The following is a 20,822-nucleotide window of genomic DNA, read 5'->3' as shown; positions in this document are numbered from 1 at the left end:
TTACTCATCTCATATGTATATACTGTATTCTATCCTATTCTACTGTATCTGTCTATGTATTACTCATCTCATATGTATATACTGTATTCTATACTATTCTACTGTATTTTAGTCTATGCCACTCTGACATTGCTCGTCCAAATATTTATATATTCTTAATTCCATTCCTTTACTTTAGATGTGTGTATTTGTTGTGAAGTTGTTACATATTATTGCACTGTTGTCCTTGAGTGGTCCAGCCAGAGCCCGGACTTGAACCCGATCAAACATCTCTGGAGAGACCTGAAAATAGTTGTGCAGCGATGCTCCCCATCCAACCTGACAGAGCTTGAGAGGATCTGCAGAGAAGAATGGGAGAAACTCCCCAAATACAGTTGTGCCAAGCTTCTAGCGTCATACCCAAGAAGACTCAAGGCTGTAATCGCTGCCAAAGGTGTTTCAACAAAGTACTGAGTTAAGGGTCTGAACACTTATGTAAATGTAGGATTGGGCCGTTGTCATCAAACTTCCATGATTAGTAAGAATTAGGGTAGATTTATAGGACTATTGTTTTTATGATTCATACATACTTTCCTAACCCTAAAATGTACCTAAATAATCTACAAGATCAGAGTATTTTTAAATCTACCAGTTGGTGTTGAAACAGAGACGAATGATGACTTTCTTGAATTGATCCCTAGTTTCTGACTCCGTGTATTCTATTGAGTCCGTCAACAAAATTAGAATGAAAAGGTATTTAAAGGCACAACATTCTAATTAAAGGTATTACCGTATTTAAAAGAATGGCTTAAGATGAAATGGACTCTAAACCCTATTGAATGAAAACTCCATGACAAAATCTGTTGGCCAACAACTGTGAGGGTTTTCAGCCAGGTATCAACACATGCAGAGTGTGAGTAAGCAAGACATACATTCCTAAATGGGGATCGGCCCCAGTCTCCTGGTAAAACACCAGAACCCTCCCCCTACAGCATTTATGTTCATTTTGAGAAAGTAGCACTACAGTCTCCGGGTAAAAAACTACTTTTGGGTAAAAAAGACGCGACACCTGTCTATGAATTTGAGAGGTTACATTGATGCTCCAGATACTCAACTAGTCTAAAGCAGACCAGTTTTATTGCTTCTTTAATCATAACAACAGTTTTCAGCTGTGCTAACATAATTGCAAAAGGGTTTTCTAATGATCAATTAGCCTTTTAAAATGATAAACTTGGATTAACTAACACAACGTGCCATAGGAACACAGGAGAGATGGTTGCTGATAATGGGCCTCTGTACGCCTATGTAGATATTCCATTAATAATCATCTGTTTCCAGCTACAATAGTCATTTACAACATTAACAATGTCTACACTGTATTTCAGATCAATTTGATGCTATTTTAATGGACAAAAAATGGCTTTCTTTTAAAAACAAGGTTATTTCTAAGTGACCCCAAACTGTTGAACGGTAGTGTACATCTACATCCTCCCATGTTGCTGAACCACTGATCAATAACTCCCTATTACAGGAAAAAACACTATTTCCATTGGTTGTTAGTACTGTACTGACCTCTCGTCCTCTGTCTCTCTCGTACTCTGCCTTGTGTATTTATCTTCAAAATATTCTTATAGTCCAAACATAGAACCAAATAGACTTCCCAAAAATAATATGGCATTTACTTTATTTCACATTTATTTAATCAGATATGTCAATTGAGAACCAATACGCATTTACAATGACAATCTGAATGAAGAAATACTAATATCAATCTATTTAATAATTAACATGTTTGAAATATCCCAATTATATAGTGAACAACATTTAGGGGTTTACACTTGCATTCAATCAATCTTAAGTTCATAATCAAAACATTTTTTTTTACTCTTTTAATCCGATTTTCGACATGATCATGTCTTGAGCTGGAAAAACATGTAGACCTATTTTTCAGTATGATTTCATTCATACAATATTATTTAATGTAGAATGAACAAAAACACAATTTCTCAATCAAAAACATAAGTCAGAACACAGCCTCTCTATTCTCTCGTGTGATTTCAGGTCCTCTGACTGGGAAAATGTCTTTTCACAATGAGAGCAGTGGTATGTCTTCTCCTCCTGTGTATTAGTATGTTGGAAAGGCTTTTCTCCTGTGTGTGTTCTCTCATGCTTTTTCAAGCTCCCTAACCGGGTAAAACTCTTTTCACATCGGGAACATTTGTAAGGCTTTTCTCCTGAGTGTATTCTCTCATGCGCTTTCAGACTCCCTCGATGGGTAAAACTCTTTTCACAATTGGAACAGTGGTAAGGCTTTTCTCCTGTGTGTATTCTCTCATGCTCCTTCAGGCTCGCATACCACCTAAAATTCCTTCCACAGTGGGAACAGTGATAAGGCTTCTCTCCAGTGTGTCCCCTCTCATGTGGTTTCAGGCTCCCTAACTGAGTAAAACTCTTTACACAGTGGGAACAGTGGTACGGCTTCTCTCCAGAGTGTCTTCTCATATGTATTTTCAGGTTCCCTAACCCAGTAAATATCTTTCCACACTGAGAGCAGTGGTAGGTCTTCCTATCTTCTGTGTGTATTTCTTCATGTTGTTTCAGGTACCGTAACTGGGTAAACCTCTTTCCACACTGGGAACATTGGAAACTCTTTTCTCTTGTGTGTGTCCTCTCATGCTCTTTTAGGTTCCCTAACTTGGTAAAACTCTTTCCACAGTGGGAGCATTCGTAAGGGTTTTCTCCTGTATGCGTTCTCTCATGTACTTTCAGGTTCCTTAACCACTTAAAACGCTTTCCACACTGGGAACAGTGGTGTTGTCTCGCTGGTTTGGGCGTCTCTGGGTCTGGTTCCCCTAAAGGAGTCTCCCTGCTGTCAGAGTGAGAGTCTGGTCCCTCTCCTACCAAAGACAAACAGAGTTTTTAGTTAAATATTAAACAGAGAACTGAATTAAACCTCCATAAAATAAAACTGTCTTCCTGTGAGGCTAGATTCCTCAAAAACCTGAAGTCAGTTTTCAGAACATTACATAATTTAATAAAAACTTGGTGGCCGCCCTAATAATAATAATAATGTAGAACATAAAATCTAATCTTTCTCACATGTTTATAGGCTGAGCAGAGCTCTACAATAGGGAAAGGGGGATACCTAGTCAACTGAATGGATTCAACTGAAATGTGTGTCCCGTATTTAACCCAACCCCTCTGAATCAGAGAGGTGTGCGGGGCTGCCTTAATAGACATCCACGTCATCGGCAGCCAGGGAACAGTGGGTTAACTTCCTTGCTCAGGGGCAGAATGACAGCGTTTTTACCTTGTCAGCTCGGGGATTTGATCCAGCAACCTTTCGGTTACTGGCTCCTACCTGCCAGGCTACATAATGTCGTATTTTAGGCTGAGCAGAGCTCTATAATAATAGATAATGTCATGTTTATAGGCTGAGCAGAGCTGTATAATAATAGATCATGTTTATAGGCTGAGCAGAGCTGTATAATAATAGATAATGTCATGTCTATAGGCTGAGCAGAGCTCTATAATAATAGATAATGTCATGTTTATAGGCTGAACAGAGCTCTATAATAATAAATAATGTCATGTTTACAGGCTGAGCACAGCTCTATAATAATAGATAATGTCATGTTTACAGGCTGAGCAGAGCTCTATAATAATAGATAATGTCATGTTTATAGGCTGAGCAGAGCTCTATAATAATAGATCATGTTTATAGGCTGAGCAGAGCTCTATAATAATAGATCATGTTTATAGGCTGAGCACAGCGCTATAATAATAGATAATGTCATGTTTATAGGCTGAACAGAGCTCTATAATAATAGATAATGTTTATAGGCTGATCAGAGCTCTATAATAATAGATAATGTCATGTTTATAGGCTGAACAGAGCTCTATAATAATAGATAATGTCATGTTTATAGGCTGAGCAGAGCTCTATAATAATAGATAATGTCATGTTTATAGGCTGAACAGAGCTCTATAATAATAGATAATGTCATGTTTATAGGCTGATCAGAGCTCTATAATAATAGATAATGTCATGTCTTCAGGCTGATCAGAGCTCTATAATAATAGATAATGTCATGTTTATAGGCTGAGCAGAGCTCTATAATAATAGATAATGTCATGTTTACAGGCTGATCAGAGCTCTATAATAATAGATAATGTCATGTTTACAGGCTGATCAGAGCTCTATAATAATAGATAATGTCATGTTTCCAGGCTGATCAGAGCTCTATAATAATAGATAATGTCATGTTTACAGGCTGATCAGAGCTCTATAATAATAGATAATGTCATGTTTACAGGCTGAGCAGAGCTCTATAATAATAGATAATGTCATGTTTATAGGCTGAACAGAGCTCTATAATAATAGATAATGTCATGTTTATAGGCTGAACAGAGCTCTATAATAATAGATCATGTCATGTTTATAGGCTGAACAGAGCTCTATAATAATAGATAATGTCATGTTTATAGGCTGATTAGAGCTCTATAATAATAGATCATGTTTATAGGCTGAGCAGAACTCTATAATAATAGATAATGTCATGTGTATAGGCTGATCAGAGCTCTATAATAATAGATAATGTCATGTTTATAGGCTGAACAGAGCTCTATAATAATAGATAATGTCATGTTTATAGGCTGATCAGAGCTCTATAATAATAGATAATGTAATGTTTATAGGCTGATCAGAGCTCTATAATAATAGATAATGTCATGTTTATAGGCTGAGCAGAGCTCTATAATAATAGATAATGTCATGTTATAGGCTGAACAGAGCTCTATAATAATAGATAATGTCATGTTTACAGGCTGATCAGAGCTCTAGAATAATAGATAATGTCATGTTTACAGGCTGATCAGAGCTCTATAATAATAGATAATGTTTATAGGCTGATCAGAGCTCTATAATAATAGATAATGTCATGTTTATAGGCTGAGCAGAGCTCTATAATAATAGATAATGTCATGTTATAGGCTGAACAGAGCTCTATAATAATAGATAATGTCATGTTTACAGGCTGATCAGAGCTCTATAATAATAGATAATGTCATGTTTATAGGCTGATCAGAGCTCTATAATAATAGATAATGTCATGTTTATAGGCTGATCAGAGCTCTATAATAATAGATAATGTCATGTTTATAGGCTGATCAGAGCTCTATAATAATAGATAATGTCATGTTTATAGGCTGATCAGAGCTCTATAATAATAGATCATGTTATAGGCTGATCAGAGCTCTATAATAATAGATAATGTCATGTTATAGGCTGATCAGAGCTCTATAATAATAGATAATGTCATGTTTATAGGCTGATCAGAGCTCTATAATAATAGATAATGTCATGTTATAGGCTGATCAGAGCTCTATAATAATAGATCATGTTTATAGGCTGATCAGAGCTCTATAATAATAGATAATGTCATGTTATAGGCTGATCAGAGCTCTATAATAATAGATAATGTCATGTTTATAGGCTGATCAGAGCTCTATAATAATAGATAATGTCATGTTATAGGCTGATCAGAGCTCTATAATAATAGATAATGTCATGTTATAGGCTGATCAGAGCTCTATAATAATAGATAATGTCATGTTTATAGGCTGATCAGAGCTCTATAATAATAGATAATGTCATGTTATAGGCTGATCAGAGCTCTATAATAATAGATAATGTCATGTTTATAGGCTGATCAGAGCTCTATAATAATAGATAATGTCATGTTATAGGCTGATCAGAGCTCTATAATAATAGATCATGTTTATAGGCTGATCAGAGCTCTATAATAATAGATAATGTCATGTTATAGGCTGATCAGAGCTCTATAATAATAGATAATGTCATGTTTATAGGCTGATCAGAGCTCTATAATAATAGATAATGTCATGTTATAGGCTGATCAGAGCTCTATAATAATAGATAATGTCATGTTATAGGCTGATCAGAGCTCTATAATAATAGATAATGTCATGTTATAGGCTGATCAGAGCTCTATAATAATACATAATGTCATGTTTATAGGCTGATCAGAGCTCTATAATAATAGATAATGTCATGTTATAGGCTGATCAGAGCTCTATAATAATAGATAATGTCATGTTATAGGCTGTATTTGATCCATTGTTAATAACATTTTGTTGGTGTCCCACTTCATCTCTAAAGTAATAATTACCATATTTTCTAAATGATAATTCTTTAGTTCAGCCTTTCCTTGAAATGGCTATTTTATTTTATGTTTTTTTGTAGACTTACAAACGTTTGCTAATATGTTCAGTCTCCCCAAAACGCTTGTCCTTTTGCTAATATGTTCAGTCTCCCCATAACACATGTCCATTTCATGTCAATAATGCATCTTATTTTATGTATTTCTCCAACATTATTTAGAAATCTGCTTTTTGTTGGTATACACACTCCACACAAGGCCTACAATAGACACACATCAAAAGTTTCATTTATAACTTGTTTGCCATTCTGTGAGACAATTAAGTTGTTATTTTGTGGTGGGAGGGACTCTGATGGTATACACATGTTACAGTTAAGCAATAAGACCAGAGGAAGTGTGGTATATGGCCAATATAGCATGGTTAAAGACTGTCCTTATGTACAACACAGCACAACGTGCCTGGATACAGCCCTTAGCCGTGGTATATTGGCCATATATCACAAACCAGAGGTGGCTTATTGCAATTATAAACTGGTTACCAATGTAATCAGAACAGTAAAAATGCATGTTTTGTCATACCCATGGTATACGGCCTGATATACCACAGCTGTCAGCCAATCAGCATTCAGGGCTTTAATCTCCCATTTTAAAATGTAGCTTTAACATTATATTATAACATAAATTGCTATAGTACAGAACAACATTTTCAAGTATAGAATTTTAGTAGCATGCTGCTTTAAAACAACACATTCGTTTAAAATTGTTGGACAGTTAGAGCCCGTTTTTAAGACAGTACTTACTGATGGTAATCAGATCTCCTGACTCCTCTGTCAATATGACAGTAATCTCTCCCTCTTTCTCCTCCTTCATTCCAAAAACAGCATCCTCCTCTTCTTTTACTGTAACAGCCTCCTCTTCCTTCTCCTCTTTCACGACAATGTTCAGCCCCAGAGCTTCTTTCTCCGTCCAGCAGACCTCCTCTTCTTTAACAGGAGGGGAGTAGTTTAGGGAGCTCATGTTCGGGGATGTTAGCTAGCTAGCTAGCTAGTTAGCATGAGCGACTAGTTTAGTGCTAGGCTAACTTATCAAGCCAGCTAGTTGACTAACAATGTACCTATAACATGTAAATGGGGGCAATTAACTAGATGTCAGAAGTATATTTAAAACACAGAGGCAAATATGCACAGAAACAGTCTAAATGTTTCTGCGTCACGCTGCAGCATCACCTGAAAGACGCACATCGCCGTCTGCTGACTGGAGGGAAACGTAGTTAAGATACGTTTTTTGTTGTTGTTGCACACAAATTTATTTTTCATTCCTTTCATGAAATAATAATATTATATTGAGACGTTCAAATAGAGCAATGCATATTTTAAGTGAGAATTTAAAACATACTATCATTCACATCTGTATTTAAGGCAGTTTCATATTCATTCATTAATTTGGTCACTGCGCTCAATGCAATGGCACTTACAAATGTAGATCCTTCAAACACCCCCAAACAGGGAAACAGATCCCAATCACAGGTGTTATCAGGTGCACCACTAAGGCAGTTATTTATCTTTTCATTTGTCCTTGTGGTAAAATCTTTTTGGAAGCGAACCCCTTGATTTCGTCCCTACATTATATCGGCATCGAACACGTCACCCTCCCTAGGAGAGGGGGTGACCTCGACAATTTATTGTTAAAAACAAGAGGCTGTCTGGATCTTTAATTTAAAGACCTTTGCTCCCGTCTGTCTCAACGTAGCCATTATTGTAATATTGCTATTCATTGTAAATGTTTGCAGGTCTATGTATCCATTATTGTAATATTGCTATTCATTGTAAATGTTTGGAGGTCTATGTATCCATTATTGTAATATTGCTATTCATTGTAAATGTTTGGAGGTCTATGTATCCATTATTGTAATATTGCTATTCATTGTAAATGTTTGGAGGTCTATGTATCCATTATTGTAATATTGCTATTCATTGTAAATGTTTGGAGGTCTATGTATCCATTATTGTAATATTGCTATTCATTGTAAATGTTTGGAGGTCTATGTATCCATTATTGTAATATTGCTATTCATTGTAAATGTTTGGAGGTCTATGTATCCATTATTGTAATATTTCTATTCATTGTAAATGTTTGTAGGTCTACATAGCCAAATTGTATCTATGATCGTATGCTATCCATTTATGTTTTCATATGTTCTATTTATATCTGTAAATTAACCAATGATATCAGGCCACACTCAGACATGATTACAGACACCTGTGTGTGTCCTTTGACACAATATAAACCAGTTACCTGCAGTGTTTGTCATTATACCGTGATGAAGACAGCTTGTCTGTGGAAACGTTGGTTATTAGGTTATTAAATTATTGCATCTGAGCTCCTGGAGCGTGAGGTTCTCCTTTTCTTTTTCAGGCCACCGGGGTCTGACAACTTGGATGGAAAAATGACTGAGGATAATAGAGGACGACATCGCCACTCCTATTTGCCATATGTTCAATATAAGCCTACTAGAAAGTGAGAAAACCCTACCTTGTCACAACACAACTGATTGGCTCAAATGCATTAAGGAAAGACATTTCACAAATTAACTTTTAATTATTATTTGTTCTGTGACAAATGGTGAATTAGTTATTGATTTATACCACTTTTAAATGGCATTTTATATATTTATGTATTTCTATAAAATCAAAACTGGAATTTTTGTTTAAAAAAAGTTGTAAAAGTATGCTAGACATGTATATAATAAATCTAGTTTGATGTTTCTGTGATAATCAATGAATTAGTTATTGATTTATACCATTTTAAATGGCTTTTGGCCAATGTCTGTTGAATATCTGAATGTGTGAATATAAATCCAATTTTACCTCGGTCTTAACTTTCATTGTCTAGGTCTAATTTTTAGCCATCTTTCTCATTGCTATAACCAGGACATTGTGATTAGGAAACTATGAGAACCACACAAAGTCCAGGGGTTGATCACACTCTACCACTAAGGGTCAGTTTAGTTGGAGCAACGTAAGACAGTCTCGTGTTCCAATTGTATGTTTTAGTAGCATGAATTGTTCCGGTTCACACCGAGGTGAAGAGCGGAATAATGGAAGGAATGAATCACAGCCTGACGCTCATCACCCGTGGAAGGCGGGACTTCCAGTCCGGAGCGATTTCATTGGCCTTTTCAGGTGTGATTTTAGATCCTTCAACCGAAGTCGCGACTCCCTATAGTATGTTGTACCAAAGTTGACTGACCCTGAAGGGAACTACACTGCCATAAATACAAGGAAAGTCAAGTAGTGTTAAATAAAAAAAATAAAAAAAATACAAATCCGGCAAGGCACCAACTTTGAGAAGGGTTTAAAACAAAGGTTTGAGACAATGTATAAATGTTATTGAATGTAGGTATGTTTCTCCTTTAATGTAATGGCATTGAAAACAATTGAAAAAAGGCGAATATCTGTGTTTGACTACCCATACTAACATACTGTATACAACTTACTTAATGAGTATATACTACATACTATTAGTTAATTGTAGTATACTGTAACTACATACTTAATGAGTATATACTACATACTATTAGTTAATTGTAGTATTCTGTAACTACATACTTAATGAGTATATACTACATACTATTAGTTAATTGTAGTATACTGTAACTACAACCTGTTATGGCTAGGGGGCAGTATTTTCACGGCCGGATAAAAAATGTACCCGATTTAATCTGATTATTACTCCTGCCCAGAAACTAGAATATGCATATAATTATTAGCTTTGGATAGAAAACACTCCAAAGTTTCTAAAACTGTTTGAATGGTGTCTGTGAGTATAACAGAACTCATTTGGCAGGCCAAAACCTGAGAAGATTCCTTACAGGAAGTACCCTCTCTGACCATTTCTTGGCCTTCTACACTCTCTTTATTGAAAACTGAGGATCTCTGCCGTAACGTGACACTTCCTACGGCTCCCATAGGCTCTCAGAAGGCGGCAAAATGGTGAATGATGACTCTGCTGTCTCTGGCTGAAAAACAGTGCTGTCACGTCCTGACCAGTAAAAGGGGTTATTTGTTATTGTAGTTTGGTCAGGGTGTGGCAGGGAGTGTTTGTTTTGGGTGTTTTGGGTGATGTTCTATGTTTGTATTGACTGCTATGTAGGTTAAATGTACACTTCAAATGCAGCTGTCCTACAACATATCTGTACCTTCTTGATCCCAATTGCATTGTGTCCATGTTCTGTCCTATAAGAATTTCAAAGGAAGAGAAAATGTGTCAAAGAATAGTCTTACAAGTATTAATATATATATATATATTTTAAATGAATATTGAAAGATAAATGGCATCGACAAACAATGTAATGTAAAATAGAAGAACATATTGGAGAAAGCACTAGCCAATACAGTACTGCCATACAGTAACAGTACTGCCATACAGCCCTAATATCACATTTCAAGATATCTTTGTACACAAATTGTTCAATATTTTATCAGGCTGACTTGAAAGATTATACACAACATTTTGCTGCGTGGCAATACTGTGTTTGGATTCTGAAGAGCATTTATACAAAAGAGGTAGTCTAGACACTGTATTAATACCATTATGCATTTGAATCCCATCTACAGCTACCATCTAAGATATTAATTTCCCTCCACAAGGGGGCGGACATGTAACGTTTCCAAAATGGGATAGTATTGTACATGTAACGTTTCCAAAATGGGATAGTATTGTCCATGTAACGTTTCCAAAATGGGATAGTATTGTACATGTAATGTTTCCAAAATGGGATAGTATTGTACATGTAACGTTTCCAAAATGGGATAGTATTATCCATGTAACGTTTCCAAAATGGGATAGTATTGTACATGTAACGTTTCCAAAATGGGATAGTATTGTACATGTAACGTTATGCCCCCTTGTGAGTTAATAGTATTGCATGCTGTAGCAGGCTATATAAAGAGGAAGACCTCCATTGACGATTCAGTTCGTTGTAACATCTCGTCTGGACAGGTCACCGTCCTAAGTTAGTTAGTTAGTTAGTTAACGAAGCTAACGTTAGTAGAAGCTGCTGCAGCTCCAATACAGTATGAGTTGAGACGGTGAACTGATGTTGAATTACACCTCTGTTGCTAGGCAGAACTTTAGTCACATGAGTTCTTCCTCACTTGACCTGACCTGACCTCAGCCTAAATTCCTCCCTCCTCCCCACCTCACGGCTGTCCTGTTGACTTGTTCCAGACTGTGGTCCTTCTCCTCCCCACCTCACGGCTGTCCTGTTGACTTGTTCCAGACTGTGGCCCTTCTCCTCCCCACCTCACGGCTGTCCTGTTGACTTGTTCCAGACTGTGGCCCTTCTCCTCCCCACCTCACGGCTGTCCTGTTGACTTGTTCCAGACTGTGGCCCTTCTCCTCCCCACCTCACGGCTGTCCTGTTGACTTGTTCCAGACTGTGGTCCTTCTCCTCCCCACCTCACGGCTGTCCTGTTGACTTGTTCCAGACTGTGGTCCTTCTCCTCCCCACCTCACGGCTGTCCTGTTGACTTGTTCCAGACTGTGGCCCTTCTCCTCCCCACCTCACGGCTGTCCTGTTGACTTGTTCCAGACTGTGGCCCTTCTCCTCCCCACCTCACGGCTGTCCTGTTGACTTGTTCCAGACTGTGGCCCTTCTCCTTCCATAGGATCCCTGACGTCTAACAATAACACATTGTGACAGAATGTAAACGTTCTACATCCCCTTCTCTCAAACAGTGACATGAATAAGGATATTTAATATTTTCAAGTTCAGAAGTCAGAACCCATCACCTGCTATGTAAAAGAGACAGAAGAATGCACAATGGTCAATGCTATCTGGGATCCTTGGTACATCCCTACCCTAAACCCTAACCTTAACCCCTACCTTAACCATTTAAAATGTCAACTTCAACAGGCTAGGGACGTCCCAAGGATGTATCTCTACCTGAAAATACATGATCTAAGTGATTGATAGTTGGTATTCAGCAGTCATAAAGCCTTATTTACTTTAATGAACTACTAAAATAGTGAATTTGTCAGACAGCATAGACAGCAGCTCTACACTTTATTGAGTGACTGATCCATTCATCCTTCCATCCCTCCTCAGCCTTCCTCTCCTCTGAAGACCCAGTGAGGGTGGAGCTCAGTCAGAGAGCTGTTGAGGGACTGGTTAGGAAGAACACTTCTACAGCCAGAGAGGTGAGAGGTCACACATGGTTTAGATGGTAAATATTTATGTCCCCTTAGCGGTTCATCACGTCAGCAAAAGGGAATATGTTCCATCATCTATGTTTATTTACATTAGTGCAAATTGTCCACTGATATCGGTGTAATTTCTCACCCCTTTAAGCTGTATGAAAGTGAATTTCCCCTTAGGCATACATACATGTTTTTTGTTATTACCCGAGCCACCTGAGCCACTGCCTGTTCACCCGCTATCATTCAGAAGGCGATATCAGTACAGGTGCATCAAAGCTGGGACCGAAAGACTGAAAAACAGCTTCTATCTCAAGGCCATCAGACTGTTAAACAGCACAGAGAGGCTGCAGCCTACATATAGACTTGACATCATTGGCCACTTTAATAAATGGAACACTAGTCACTTTAATTATGTCCCTTTAATAATGTTTACATATCTTCCATTTCTCATCTCATATGTATAAACTTTGTCTCAGTCTATGCTGCTCTGACATTGTTTATCCATATATTTATATATTCCTAATTCCATTCCTTTACTTAGATTTGTGTGTATTAGGTATTTGTTGTGGACAAGCATTTCGCTACACCCGCAATAACATCTGCTGAACACCTGTATGTGACCAACAACATTTGATTTATGAAGGTCATTTGTGTAAAATGTACTTTTCCCAGCATATCTTTACATTGCTTATGCATATTCAATGGCCGGACTGCATCCAGACTATGTCAAAGGCCCATCCTGGTAGATCTGAACCTAATGCAGCTTGGAGTGATCGGATGACAGAAGTCACATTTAGGTGCCAGGTGTAACTGAGGCCATAGATGCTCCATATCCATTACTTTGAGTGTTTTATATAATATGACTAAATGTTTTTATGTGTTGCAGGGGCAGTCAAGAAATGGAACAGCAAGGCCACAGAACATGACATAATCAGAGCTGTGGGAGACCACCTCAAGCCCTTGGTAGAGCCGGGGGTGGTGTTTACCACTCCACCACGCCTTCAGCAGGCTGGAAAAGTGGGATTGATACAGTTTTTCAGACTAAGGTGGACCAAGAGTTTGTTGATTGGTCAGTCATTGGGTAAATTTGTTTTACAATATGTTCAAATCAAATCAAGCTTTATTTATACAGCACATGTCAGACATGGATGCAACACAATGGCTTCACAGGAAAAAACTATGAAAATAATCAGAAATATTTAGTACACAAATATGAGGATAAAAAACAATAACAACTGAAAGACTAATGAGCATTGTAAGGAAACGCCATTGATTAAAATATCAACAATATGATGCTATATCCAACCCACAATATAACTTGTTTTTTAGGAGGGGCTCTGAAAGATACTATGGGGGTGTCCACTGGAAGTTGACTAGTAACAACAACTGGGACCTAAAAGACACCCACAATGAGTCCCACTAAATCTGCCCAAGAAGAGGCAAACAAAAGAAAAACCCACACCAAACTTAAAGACAGGAAGCAAACCAAAAAGGTGGAGCAACTAAAGGTGTTGACTCTCCACATGTATCAAGACAACTGGAGCACTGGGCCAGACACTCTTAAATAGAACCTGGACCAGCTCAGGTGAAACACCTTCCCACTAACGAGATGGACAAGCCAGCACAGGTGTAACACATACTGACTAACGAGGTGACACCAATCAGTGTGTCCTACGTGCTAACGAGCTAGACGTGCTAACGAGCTAGACGTGCTAACGAGCTAGACGGTGCTAACGAGCTAGACGTGCTAAAGTCCAACTTCAAAACATAAATGGAAAAACCAAAGCCAGTAACACCTTAAGACAACAAATATATCCTATATTTTTGTTGGAAAAGTTTGCTCACCACCAACAGAAAACAACTTCCATTTCACATTATAATCAACTACAATGCTTCACCTTCACCAATATAAACATGGTGTCTACAGGATGTCAACAATTAAAAACAAGAAAAAACACGTATTTCTAAATAATAATATACAATAGTATTATTTGTTTCTCCTTTTTCTTTCTATAGAATCCTAAATCCCACTAGCTTCTAGAACACTCGTCTTCCTAAAACTCACTAGCTTCTAGAACTCTCGTCTTCCTAAAACTCACTAAATTCTAGAACTCTCCTCTTTCTAAATCCCACTAGATTCTAGAACTCTCGTCTTCCTAAAACTCACTAAATTCTAGAACTCTCCTCTTTCTAAATCCCACTAGATTGTAGAACTCTCGTCTTCCTAAAACTCACTAGATTCTAGAACTCTCGTCCCCTTGGAACGAGCCCAAACAAAACTCATCTCCAATACGGAAAAACGTGCAGTCAAAATAAATAAAGATCCATAGCAACGCACTAGCTAAACGCAAAACACAAATCTTATATCCATTTGGGGGGAAATCAGGTTGAACCTGCTCTTGAAACTAACACAACAAAACAAAAAACACATGGAAATGGAGATATCTTTTACCTCACTGGTTAGAGGACAACCTGCAGAAGACAGTCAGCTACATTTTGGAGTGATGCATTTAAATTTACGGGTCGCTAAACAAAGGAACACAACACTTATTTGTCATAACTCATCGATATCATGTTGAAATCATTTGTGCGAGAGGAGGGAGATGAGGTTGCACGTCCTGTTAAAACTAACAGCTCAAAAACCACACAGAATCTGGGAATAATGTGTACATCCCTGGTTAGAGGACAATTTGTAGAAAACAGCCAGATACATTTTGATTGAAGTGCGTCACCAACGTGGTAAGTGTAAGACAACTCTTTTTGTGTTAGTCACTTTTTGTTAAATCACATAAATAGTAATTCTTACATTTCAGAGCCTGGATTTCCCCCCTGAGGCTAATATCCATATCATGCTGAAATCAATAGAACAGGGGACAAACATTTAGGGTTCTACATTGTGACATCACTAAAATACTCCTACTACAATGTTAAAACATTCTACATTGTGACATCATTAAAATACTCCTACAATGTTAAAACATTCTACATTGTGACATTAATTCACTGATATCATGAAACAACTCATTCATGTATTTTCTGATGTTTGATCAGATGTCTTTTACCGGAGAATCTCTTGTCACACTGATCACAGCTATAAGATTTCTCTCCTGTGTGTATTCTCTGGTGTCGAGTCAGACAGCCAGATGTAGTAAAACTCTTCCCACATTGACCACAGCTATAAGATTTCTCTCCTGTGTGTGTTCTCTGGTGTCGAGTCAGAGAGCAGGATGCAGCAAAACTCTTCCCACATTGATCACAGCTATAAAGTTTGTCTCCTGTGTGTGTTCTTTGGTGTAGAGTAAGATAGCCAGATGTAGTAAAACTCTTCCCACATTGACCACAGCTAAAAGATTTCTCTCCTGTGTGGATTCTCTGATGAATTTTAATGCCTGATGAAGAGGTGAATCTCTTCCCACAGTCAGAGCAGTGAGTTCTCTTCCCTGTGGATCTCTGCAGGTGTTTCTTGAGGTGTTTTGATCTGGAGAGACAGCCAGATGTAGTAAAATTCTTCCGACATTGACCACAGCTATAAGATTTCTCTCCTGTGTGTCTTCTCTGGTGTCGAGTAAGAGAGCCAGATGTAGTAAAACTCTTCCCACATTGACCACAACTATAAGGTTTCTCTCCTGTGTGTGTTCTCTGGTGTAGAGTCAGAGAGCCAGATGTAGTAAAACTCTTCCCACATTGAATACAGCTATATTGTTTCTCTCCTGTGTGTGTTCTCTGGTGTAATATCAGGCTGTCTGACCGAGGAAAACTCTTCCCACATTGATTACAGCTATAAGATTTCTCTCCTGTGTGTATTCGCTGGTGTCTAGTCAGATGGCAAGATGAAATATAAGTCTTCCCACATTGATCACAGCTATAAGGTTTCTCTCCTGTGTGTGTTCTCTGGTGTAGAGTCAGAGAGAAAAATGTAGTAAAACTCCTCCCACATTGATCACAGCTGTAAGGTTTCTCTCCAGTGTGAATTCTCAGGTGTACTTTTAGTGCTTTTAATCTTAAGTAACTCTTCCCACAATCAAAACAGTGGTGAGATTTCTCTCCTGTGTGTGTTCGCTGGTGTATTTTAAGTTCTGATGAAGAATTGCAATGTTTTCCACAGTCAGAGCAGCAGATAGATTTCTTCCCTGTCGGTCTCTGCTGGTGTTTCTTGAGGTGACAGAATCTGGACAGGCTCTTCTCTGACTCGTTAGCATCATGATGTTGAGGCTCCCCAGAGGATCCATGATAGTCACGTCTCTCTCCTGTGTGAACAAGTCAGACAGATAGTTAAAGGCTCACAACAGCAGAACTCCACTGAAAAAGGTGATGCCAACAGCGTAGCCATGATACTGTACAACAATTGACATCTGTAATGAATGTTAAAATTACTTGACAATTGTCTTAAGACAGTCAAGTGAGCAACAATAGTCATATTTAGTCTTGTTTTCACATTAGTAGTAACTAGAAATAAGTAAAAGGTGTTGAACTCCTAAGCAGTGTGCCAGGCGACTTTTGTTCTCAAATATAGGCACCTTTCTGTGTTTGCTAAAATTGCGACAAGGGCGATGTGCACACAATTTGATTGCAGAAACACCTCCCTGCTAATGCAGAAACCGCTAGTTATGGATGTAGTATATCTGCCTAGAGCAAAAATGGTGAGCAAGTGGCCTAAGCTGTGCCATTAGAGATTCTGCGTTCGAGTCCAAGCTCTGTTGCAGCCGGCCGCGACCGGGAGGCCCATGCGGTGACGCACAATTGGCCCACCGTCGTCCGGGTTAGGGGAGGGTTTGGCCGGCAGGGATATCCTTGTCTCATCGCGCACTAGCAACTCATGTGGCGGGCCGGGCGCAGTGCACACTGACCAGGTCGCCAGGTGTACGGTGTTTCCTCCGACACATTGGTGCTGCTGGCTTCCGGGTTGGATGGGCATTGTGTCAAGAAGCATCGCGGCTAGGTTGGGTTGTGTTTCGGAGGACGCATAGCTCTCGACCTTCGCCTCTCCAGAGTCCGTATGGGAGTTGCAGCGATGAGACAAGACTATGTACCAATTGGGGAGAAAAAAGGGGTGAAAAAAAATATATATTTAACAAATGGTGAGCAAAGATTAGTTTTCACAATGTATTCTGAATATTACAGCACTAGATCAGGAGTGCTACTCAAGGAAACTCACATTAAGTTCTGTGTCTATTCACTAATTCACCACCGTGGGGGAAAACTCAGGGGAGTTCTCATAGGCTGACAGCAAAAATAGCCTCCATTTCCAGGTTGATTATGATTATTATTATCATCATTTGACACTACTTTGGATTATAATTGTAAGGCTCGTTTGAATGTCCTGATTTAATATAATGTTTGTGTTATTGTCGAAAATGTACTACTTTATATTTAAAAACGACTTCAACCAGTAAAATGCTCATTGGCTAGTTTTCCATCAGCCTGACATCAGCCTGACAATGAGATTTTGTCCACGCCAAAATGGTCTATAATCTCACCTAACAATAACATAGACCTACTGTAGGACCCATAACTTCACCTAACAACAACATAGACCTAGGACTATAAATCATTTAATATTTCAGGTGAAACAAGGAGACTAAAATGTCTTTGTCATGACATTTCATAACCTGATCACCAGATCATTTTGTGAATAATCCCACTAGGCTACTCTGTAATGTGTTGTCATTCTAAATGTCCTGAATAAAGGAAAATAGCTCTGTGTGTTGTACAATAGCCTATCCACCAAGGAACAGTTCTCTACACATTATGAGCTAAGTATCTCCGTTTCCAAACGGACTAACGAGACCCTACTGTAAATCAAGTAGACAATAACACATTATAAATATCGATTTGTTTGGGATGATGGATCCAACGTGGAGCACGGCATAACTGTCTTTACTGATTTCCTGGATCAGCTGATGATAGTTGAATATGTGACTGTAACTAAACAGCTACAGTATTAAGTATTATGCGTAATTATTTAAGAACCGCATTAATGACAGTATCCATTTGGGAGTTGTCAATAAAGTTAAGGTGACTCTCGGTTAGAACCATTGGATTTAGTAAACTGAAATGATTTAGGATTTCTGTGCCCATGAAAACTGTTTTCCCAGCGTAACATAAGGAGACAATACATGTTACGTAGTTAGAGAGCATTTCAGAGATCTGAATACAAAAAACTGTCCGACAGCAAGATCCAGTATATAAGTTAAAGTTCATCATATGACAAGCTTAACGTTATGACTATAACTACTGTTCCCTGAAGGAGGGGAACTAGGTACAACATACTATTAAATCCACACGTTATGACTATAACTACTGTTCCCTGAAGGAGGGAAACTAGGTACAACATACTATTAAATCCACACCTCGCTGGAAGCCCCGCATTCCACAGGTGATGAGAGTGAGACTCGGATATATTCCTTAAATGATTTAATCCTTAAATTTAATACCTCACTTCACCGACCCAGGAAGTGGCGGAGCCAAACAGGTGTTGTAACTCGTTCATAACTGGCACGCAGATCGGTAGAAATGGTAAGATAAATTGGCACTTCAAACGGAAATGAAAAAAGTTTGCCTATTTTACCGGAAACTTCAGGAGCATAACGTCAGAATTAACGAAGGCCAGCTGCAGGTGGGGAATTGGTTATTTTCTTCTGGTTATATTGATCTCTGGCTTCCTCAAGTAATTTGTGTGTGTTAATTATTTAATCAAACGCTTGAAGCATCAGTTCAATTTAAGTTCTGCACATACAATTGATTTTATTAAACACATGGGGTGTGTCTATATGAACAAATACACGTCGTAAAATTTCAACCAATCAATTGGTAGAAAGAATACAGTAGGTTGTATCTCTCTAGGTCATGCCAGTAGGTTACAGCAGGTTGTAACTCTCCAGGACATGCCATACCGACAACTTTGATAAAAACACTATTGGAGTTGTCTCCAGATCGCTATGCATATTCATGCTAGTAGCTTAGCATCTCTCTCCATTGAATACAGGCGGTTGACGACAACAACCCTCATAGAATATAAACAATAGATTACAATATTAAGATGTATCCACCAATCCAAAGACAGGATAGGCGAGAGCGAGACAACCCACAATGCTGCTTTGTGGACAACGACTCCCCTTGTCAGGGCGGAGAGACATCTTGTCAGTATATCCATAATCTTTGGTGTAGCCAACCCAACTCTCACATGGCTCTAATGGGGGGAACGGTGTGTAGTAAAACATCACTACATTAAAATCACTACATGCCGTGGCCCCCAGTCTGCGGTCAGCAGATAGACCCTTCTCAAATATATATGTTAAGTCACTTTTTGGAAACGGAACGGAGAAAACAAGGAAGGGGTAGCTTGTCTCTACGCCGTCTGATTCTAGACATATCAGTCATCATCCCAGGACCCTCCGTTGAAGAGGTATTGATGAGCCAACTCCGAATATCCAAAGTTTAAAACTAATTGAAGGCGGTACTTACTGGTGTTAATCAGATCTCCTATCTCCTCCTCTTCATCTTGCAATGTGACAGTAATCTCTCCTTCCTTCTTCACTCCAAAAACAGCATCATCCTCTTCTTCCTCTTGTTTAACTGAAACGTCTTTCTCTTCTTCTTTCACTGTAACAGCCTCACCCTCTACTTCTTGTTTTACTGTAACATCCTCTTCTTCTTTCTCCTCTTTCACGACAATGTTCAGCCCCAGAGCTTCTTTCTCCGTCCAGCAGACTTCCTCTTCTTTAACAGGAGGGGAGTAGTTTAGGGAGCTCATGTTCGGGGATGTTAGCTAGCTAGCTAGCTATCATTAGCGACTAGGCTAATGCTAACTTAACCAGCCAGCTACTATAGCTGACTAATAAAAAATAACGTAATATTAAATTAAATAGGTTAACAAGTAGATACGACAGAAGTGTGTCTAAAACACAGTAGCTAATATAGACCGAAAGCGTATAAATAGCTTGAATCTTTCGGCTATGTTGGCTAGCAAGCTACCGAGGTGGTTGACGAGCTGTTTATGAAGAACCGTCCACTAGATTATACGTCACGCTGCAGCATCGCCTGAAAGACGCACATCGCCGTCTGCTGACTGGAGGGAAACGCAGTTGAGGATCAGATTTTATTTTCAGACAAAGATTATTTTACATGGATTTAATTAAATAATACTATTATATTGAGACATACAAACACAGGGATGTGTTGGTTGATTAGTGAGAATAAAACATGTTTACCACAGCACATTTAAGGCAGTTTAATTAAGTCAAACAACATCTAAATAAGTAGCCATCTACTATCGGTTGATACTGCTCCTACATGGACTAACAATACATCATGTAGATGTATATAATGAACAGACTAGGTCTATACTGCTCCTACATGGTGTAACAATACATCATGTAGATGTATATAATGAACAGACTAGGTCTATACTGCTCCTACATGGTGTGACAATACATCATGTAGATGTATATAATGAACAGA

The 20,822-nt window shown here is 38.4% G+C and overlaps 2 protein-coding genes across 2 annotated transcripts; both read right to left on the bottom strand.

Moving 5' to 3' along the window:
* Nucleotides 1–1,646: 1,646 nt before the first annotated feature.
* Nucleotides 1,647–7,442, bottom strand: LOC145866939 (uncharacterized). The gene is made up of 2 exons (XM_082971002.1): nt 6,962–7,442; nt 1,647–2,876 (listed from the first exon to the last, which is right to left on the bottom strand). The coding sequence occupies exons 1-2, from the start codon at nt 7,176–7,178 to the stop codon at nt 1,990–1,992; spliced, it is 1,104 nt and encodes a 367-aa protein (XP_082827128.1). The 5' UTR covers nt 7,179–7,442; the 3' UTR covers nt 1,647–1,989.
* Nucleotides 7,443–14,173: 6,731 nt separating this feature from the next.
* LOC145866912 (uncharacterized) lies at nt 14,174–20,582 on the bottom strand. The gene is made up of 3 exons (XM_082970984.1): nt 20,573–20,582; nt 15,887–16,609; nt 14,174–15,802 (listed from the first exon to the last, which is right to left on the bottom strand). Exons 1-3 carry the CDS (start codon nt 20,580–20,582, stop codon nt 15,384–15,386), a joined length of 1,152 nt encoding a protein of 383 aa, XP_082827110.1. The 3' UTR covers nt 14,174–15,383.
* Nucleotides 20,583–20,822: the final 240 nt, after the last annotated feature.

The sequence above is a fragment of the Salmo salar genome, unplaced genomic scaffold (genome assembly GCF_965601325.2).
Source record: "Salmo salar unplaced genomic scaffold, fSalSal1 ptg000136l, whole genome shotgun sequence".
Lineage (NCBI taxonomy): Eukaryota > Metazoa > Chordata > Actinopteri > Salmoniformes > Salmonidae > Salmo > Salmo salar.
The sequence above is the reverse complement of the archived record's forward strand: the minus strand, read 5'-3'. Positions and strand labels throughout refer to the sequence as shown.